Here is a 7,500-nt window from a genome sequence, read left to right as displayed (position 1 = left end):
ATAAAGAACAAACAAACAAAATAAATAAATAAATAAATAAATGTTAATTGCATCAGGCCAAAAGATAAATTAAGATCCTTCTCATTTTACTGGCGTGATCTACAATTGTACAGCTGTATTTGTAGCCTATGTTTTTTATTTTATTTTATTTAAATTATAATTATTAATTTATTCATCTTTAGATATTTATTACTTTTTAAAAATATTTTATATGTTGTGTCAAATATTTACTCCTACAAAAATGTTTGCAATTCTTAACTTAATCAGGAGGGGAAGAATAGTGACACCTACTCAAACTTTACATTAAAAATTAGAGAGTTAAATTTTATAATATAATATTAATATACAGAGAACAAACAAACAAAACAAGTAAATAAATGTGAATTGTCATCAGGCCAAAAGATAAACATGCTTCTCATTTTAACGGCATGATTTAATTTGGGAAAACTCTTTTTGCAATCTTCTGGATGACCTGGTTGTGTATATGCAGTTTCTGGTTCTCTCGCTGACACTGTCCCAGCGCCTGTCTCTCAGCTTCCAGCGCTTGAGCCAAATGTGCGTTTTCCAGACACTTCTGAGAATACTGCTCAGACAAAACCTCCAGCTCCCGATGGATAGACTGCAACTCCTCTCTACACGGACACAATGTAAACACACAGGTTAATCGCTTGCCTAAATACAGCCATGAATAAATGTAAATCCTACAAGTGACAACAACAATCCAAAAAGAGTTATTTGAGATGGTAATGTTTGCTGTGGGCAGCACGACGGCTCAAGTGGTTAGCACTGTCGCCTTACAGCAAGAAAGTCACTGGTTCGAGCCACAGCTAGGTCATTTGGCATTTCTGTGTGGAGTTTGCATGTTCTCCTCGTGTTGGCGTGGGTTCCTCCGGGTGCTCCGGTTTCCCCCACAGTCCAAACACATGCGCTATAGGGGAACTGAATAAACTAAATAGTCCAAAATGTATGAGTGTGTGTGTGAAAGAGAGTGTATGAGTGTTTCCCAGTACTGGGTTGCAGGTGTAAGGGCATCCGCTGTGGAAAACATGCTGGAATAGTTGGCAGTTCATTCCGCCGTGGTGAACCCTGATAAATAAGGTGGTGCGCAGAAGGAAATGAATGAATGTTTGTTGCCTTACTCATACTGTCTGTGCAGCTCCTGAATATCTGCGCTCACACCGCTCATCTGCGACCGCTGCGTTTTCTCCAGTTCCTCACGATGAGCATTTTTCATGGCCTCAATTGCTGCACACAAACATAAAAACAAAACGACAACACTTCAGTAGAGTTCTACTATATCAAAACTACATTATGTCCATTTATGTGATGACCATAGGGACAATGGAGAGTTTTAAAGTCAGGTCGATCAGCTGGTTTGTCTAGAAGCTGACATACAAGATAGCTGATGAATCTAGGCTTTACAGTGCTCCAGTGTCCCTGTAGATGTGTTTACACTCAGTGTAAGACGTGACATATCACAAATATTTTGATATCTTTGACAATTCAAGCATGAGCCAAAAACAGAGATAATCGGCCCCACAACCCAGCAGGTGGGAATGCGGGAAAGAACCAGCTCCCCTCCATTTTGAAATCAGGGTATGCATCTTTTAATCTTGGATTAATCTTTGAGAAATTGATGTTTTGTATTGATCGTTTATGAATTAACAGAATGAATTGGCATAATACACTTTTACCTGACTAATAAATTGTTATGTTTTGAATTGTTTAAACAGAGTTCATGTTATTATCTCTAGAAGATTACGTTAAGTCCACAACACCACAAGCCCCTGTACAGGTTAGTAGTTACGGACTAAAACACGGTAGACGGAGCAGAGTGGCACGCTATACGATGTCTTAAGAGATCCGACTAACATATTGGCATTAATTCATGTATACTTAAGACTGTAAAAGGTTATCTAAGGGGATAGACCTTCATCTTATAAACGTATAATACTATTTGGATAGTATAGTGATTACTCAAAGTTACTAATAGTTTAAGTACGACTGGTCTGCTTAATTCTATAGTAATGATCATTATATGACTAAATAGCTCTGTTTGATTTAGGAGGTAGCAGATCTATGGGGACCGCATAAAAATATCCTAATCTGAATAAGTAGGGTTCTGCCTTTTTAGGATAGCGGTCAATCGCCACTGTTTAGTGACCAAGACTGACATGCTTGTGCTTAAGAAATTGTATACTCTGCTGGTACAAGACTCAGGATGTTCTAGGAATCCGAATGAATGAGAATAACATACAATATTGAATCTAAGAGAATATTCAATCATAATCTAAAATAATATCAAAAGAAACTAAATAATCTTATCAATGTTTTATAAATGGAGTCAGATGAAACGAGGATGAATATATTAATATTCTAAACCATCACATACTAAAATTGGAGTCAGATATGAGTAACATTTAAAGTAAATCCACATTGTGCACTGGAAAGACCGAACATGCCATCAACCTTCATCTGGCTGGACCCTACACTCAGTAAACAGCGGTGAGTTAGGTAAACTGATAACCTTAACGGCCAATCACAGTAATTTCTGTTGAACACAAAGGCAATTCACCACTGTTTAAGAACACATTTAACAGCGCTCAAATGTTGGCAGGAAATGGATGTTTTTAAAACTTCAGTATCGATTGGTACCGAATTCCAGCATCGTGACAACCCTATTGCACAGAACAGCATTATAACTGAAGCCTAAAATGTATTTAGCCTAATAAAAAAAGCGCTGCTTCTACTCCACCTGACCATGACAACAGAAAGTGGTGGTCTGTGGCATAGTAAAAGCTCTGCTGTTTTTGTGCCACATCACACTTGTCTCTTATCAGCAGTTACTTCAGCATTTCTCTCATGTTGCTTCCATGATAATAATGGTGTTGAAAACTTATAGGATGTAATGTATATAAACTTTCATGACTCCAAAATCAACGTGCCAGCAAAATATGCCTTGTTGTGATGTGAATGCACACCCATTAGAAGCAGAAGCTATATACCTTGCTTTTAATCTGTTATTTACAAAATATGCAGTCAAGGCGAGGCAGTGGCGCAGTAGGTAGGGCTGTCGCCTCACAGCAAGAAGGTCGCTGGTTCGAAACTCGGCTCAGTTGGCATTTCTGTGTGGAGTTTGCATGTTCTCCCTGTCTTCACGTGGGTTTCCTCCGGGTGTTCCGGTTTCCCCCACAGTCCAAACACATGCGGTACAGGTGAATTGGGTAGGCTAAATTGTCCGTAGTGTATGAGTGTGTGTGAATGTGTGTGTGGATGATTCCCAGAAATGGGTTGCGGCTGGAAGGGCATCCGCTGCGTAAAAACTTGCTGGATAAGTTGGCGATTCATTCCGCTGTGGCGACCCCGGATTAATAAAGGGACTAAGCCGACAAAAAAATGAATGAATGAATGAATGAATATGCAGTCAAATTAAATGTCAGGCAGCTAAAAATAATGCAGGAAGCATTAAATAATAATTATTGTAAATCACAGTCAGATGTCAACAACCAAAAAACCTATCTACGATGATTCTTTACCAGCAATAGTGGCGTTTGTTTCCTCCTCCAGCAGTCTTTCCTTCTCCTCTAGAAGTTTCTGGATCTCCCGCTGATGCTGCCTCTGGATGTCTTCAATCACTTTCTGATGCGTCTCCTCCATGGCGGCAAATCCACGCTCGCATGTGGCCTATGATCCGCATTAAACAATTACAAAAACGATTACAAACAAAATTAAACACAATGTCTATCTTAGCAGGCTCTCTACTAGGGCTGGGTATCTTCATTGGAGTCCTATGATTTGGTTTGGATTCATAATGATGTTTGATTCAGATTCAATTCAGTGACTAATTTAGGAAATAGGAACACAGGTAAAAATGCAGTCAAGGTACATGCATATAAAAAAAATGCATTAACCCTTTTAGTGGGTGAAAAAGCATACAGAGTATACTACTTATGATATTAGTTACATTTACAGTTAAAGTCGTACAGTCTTGGAATAACCCTCAGTCAACTCCAGGGTTTTTCATACGAGTATGTCAATGAGTGCCATTTAAAAGGTTAAAGGTTCCACACAAAAAGTCTACTATACATATTTAGCTTTTTAATATTCTGTTCATGCATTTACTAAAATGACAAAGCAAATGACTGATCTTAGGATTTTATTCATCTAATGTCATTCATTAAAAACAATCAGAAAACCAATGGTTACCCAGCCCTCCTCTCAAACAATCTTAAGCCAACTAAGCTGTTCACATACTTATGGAACAAAAGTGACAAAAAGAATGAGTAAAATGACCTTTTTTTTGTCATTTAAACATTTGCTTGTAATGACAGATGACAGCGTAAAGGAGTGGAAGGAAAGCAGAGTGATTAATAGCGATTAACTAAAGCAAATGCATGCACTCACACATTAAAGCACAAAAGACTACAATGCTAAGACTATAAAAACACAAGGTGCTTTGAACAGGGGAATCCTCAGTGAAAGTAATTTGTGGTAAAGTAGGTGCACTATTTTGTGTGATTCCAAGTGCTGCTAATGGGCACTACAGTGCAGGAAATATAGGAAAACATTACCGTACGTTCACACTGAAAGCGGCGAGAGCGTCCAAGGTCGCTCTGGCCGCCCTGGCGACAACGTTGTCGGCCTTCAGCTCCGGCGGTGAGAGCGTCAAAACTCGCTACATTGATCTCGTATTTCAAGGAGCCGTTGCTGCATATCAGTTACATTCCTGCATAAAACATGTTTCTAGCGTGAAAATGTTGCGCACTTCTTATCAAATTCACTTAACAATGGAAGATCAAGTTGCGTGGGGTGTGGCTTTGCTCTATTTATCCAATATGTGTCCATATGTCTGAAATATCCTGAAGCAGCAGTACTGTTTTGTACTGTCACGTCGCGCGAGATTCCCGCTTTTTTAAGATAAATATATATAACATTAATCCACATCAGTAACTCGCCAGTAACTTATTTAATGCATGTTCCTGTAAGAAAACATTGTAAATAATTGGAAATCCGGCGACCGCAATAATCAAACCCTTGGGAACAACTGTGGTCGGAGCCAAAGTTCACAGGTCTGTGTTCTCTGAACTCCTCTCAAGCGGTGGACGTCTTCATTCTAATTGCTTGCCGCCAAACCGCGTCATAGCTCATTACCATAAAGTTGACTTGATTTCAACTCTCCTCGACGGCCACGCCGGAGAAGATGCGCCGCGCTGCTCTTGCCGCTTATCGCCGCCGGCTCTCATTGAAAATTAATGACTTCCGGCTACTTTGACGCTCTCGCCACTTTCGGTGTGAACGTACAGTTATTGTCATGAGGCTACCGGATTGCAGTGACACTCTTTTTTTACAAATCCAGTTGACATATCCAATTTATAATGGTCCAGGTTAGTAAATAATTTATAATACTTGTTTAAACAAATGCAATGAAACCACTGCAACCCAAACTAACAGCAACAAGCTATTGAGGGTACTACAAAGATGGGGCAAATGGAGGTGAATGGGTGTGACGCTAAATCTGAAAAATCAAATGTAAAACCTTGAGACTGTCCAAGTCTCGCTGGTACTTTTCCCTCAGGCTGGTCAGATCTCCATCCAGTGGTTTCTGTTCTAGCTCCTCTCTCATGTTGCTCAACTGCATTTCCAGCTCCCGGACTCGGAGCAGGGACTCCTTGCATGTTACCGAATCAGATCCTTCGCCTTCCTCCATTGGACACGCATCGGCCTCACCTTTATTCTCCAGAGAGCAGATGGTCTGACTGTAGCTTTTCTTCAGCTTGCAGAGCTCCTCTCTATTGGCGTGCTCCAGCTCCTGGATCCTACCCTGAAATTCAAGCTGGAGTTTTTGGACTTGTTCCTTATTCTTTAGCTCTGAATCTTCCATTTCTATCAGCAGGGTCTCCAGTTTGCGTTGGCTACTGGCAGCACGGTCCATTAGTTCAAGCTCTCTGGTCATCTGCTCCTGCTCTGCCCTTCCAAATTCATCTGCATGTTTGCACTTCAGCTCTTCTTTCTCCCTATGAAATGCTTCTTCCAGCTGGGACAGGTTCTGCCGTTGCTCTTGCAGCTCTCTGAGCTTATAGGATAGCTCCCCTCGTAGCATGTCATTCTCCTCCTGCAAGGAACTGATGGTGCCTGTGAAGCTAAGATGCTCTTTCTCTAAGCAGCTCTGGTAGTGCTTTTGTATGGCAGCAACACTCTCTGCATGTTCCTGGACGAGCGCTGACATGTTGCGGCTGGTCTCCTGGCACAGGGAAAGTTCCCTTGTGTGGCCCGCTCTCAACCTGCAAGAAACATAGGCGACCTGAACTTGCATTAAAGCCTCTCGCATACAAACGGAGCTGGAGTCGCTGCGGTATGAGCTTAATTGGATTGCCTCAGCAAGTCTGGAGAGGGAATTCATTTCTCCCGTCTCGCAGATCTTCTCAATTTCCTGAGAAATATTGCGAAGAGCTTTGGCTTGCTTCTTCAGCTCAGCAATAAGATTTTCCCAGCCCATTTGGAGATGTGATTCTGATTCAGCACTGTGGGATAGCATGCCACCTGCTAAATGTCTACGAACAATCTCCGCAGCTAAACTCTGAGCTTCCTCCATCTCAATCTGCTCCATATAGGGAACAAGTTCAGGAGGGGCATCATCATCAACAAGATGATCAGTCGTACTTTGGGGGATGCTTTCAATGCATGTATGCTTTGATGCACTAACAGCATCTTTCAGAGCAAAGTCCCTTTGTTTCAAGGTCTTGTTAGCCTGAATCAAGTCCTTTTTAAGCTCATCAAATCTTTCCTGGAAATTCGTTGTTAGGTTCTGAAGTGAATATGCAAGCTCAGCACTAATGCATGCACTCTTGATGGCATCCTGTGAAAAACCACTATTCGCTAGATTTCCTGTCTCAAGTTTGTCTATCTCTGACATGAACATGGTTTCTAGCAGAAGTTTCCTTGTAAGCAAATCAGCATAGACAACTGAGAGACAGCCATCACAGCTCTTCTTGATGTTTTCAGCATCCTTGTGAATGGAGTTCAGGGCTGCCATAATATCAGAGTTCAAGTCCTGCAAAGAGAACCCCATCTTCTCCAGAACTTCAGCCTCAAAACATAATGTTCTGGCAAACAGCTTAATACTTCCCTTCATTGACTGCACATCTGGTGCATCAAATATGTGGCACGACTCATATAATGTGTGGCCTTTCCTTAGGAATGTAGTGGCACAAACCAGCCTTTTCTCTACTTCTGCAAGTGTACAAATCAGAGATTCAGCTGAACTGGTCTCATTCTGACTACTGAGAATCTCTCTGACTCTTTCAGTGCAAGACTCTACCAGTGCCAAGGCCTTCTCATATTCACCACTGTCATGTTCACTGACAGTCTTGTTTAGGTGCTTCTGGCTGGGTTCATCCATTGGCAAGTCATCACAGGTTTTAGTTGTCCAGTCCTCCATGGTAGCTCTAGTACTTAAATGTTCCTGCACCGCTGAAAGATTGGGCTGGTCCCGTATCTTAT

At 41.3% G+C, this 7,500-nt stretch overlaps 1 protein-coding gene across 26 annotated transcripts in view; it reads right to left on the bottom strand.

The window, feature by feature from the left end:
* Window positions 1–7,500, bottom strand: part of mpripa (myosin phosphatase Rho interacting protein a) — a 109,920-nt gene that overhangs the window by 12,855 nt on the left and 89,565 nt on the right. For 15 of the 26 annotated variants that reach the window (XM_087309939.1, XM_087309940.1, XM_087309937.1 and 12 more), the window contains 4 exons: window positions 5,537–7,500; window positions 3,537–3,684; window positions 1,140–1,245; window positions 473–632 (listed from right to left, as the gene is read on the bottom strand). The exon at window positions 5,537–7,500 is cut by the window's right edge and continues 1,717 nt beyond it. In XM_087309939.1, the coding sequence (XP_087166065.1) occupies window positions 473–632; window positions 1,140–1,245; window positions 3,537–3,684; window positions 5,537–7,500 (2,378 nt within the window). The remainder of the gene's footprint in view (window positions 1–472; window positions 633–1,139; window positions 1,246–3,536; window positions 3,685–5,536) is intronic. The other 11 variants (XM_087309962.1, XM_087309954.1, XM_087309955.1 and 8 more) reach the window with 1 other exon arrangement.

The sequence above is a fragment of the Danio rerio genome, chromosome 24 (genome assembly GCF_052040795.2).
Source record: "Danio rerio strain M-AB ecotype USA chromosome 24, GRCz13ab, whole genome shotgun sequence".
NCBI classification, from domain to species: Eukaryota; Metazoa; Chordata; class Actinopteri; order Cypriniformes; family Danionidae; genus Danio; species Danio rerio.
Note: the sequence above shows the minus strand (reverse complement) of the source record. Positions and strands in the feature narration are given on the sequence as shown.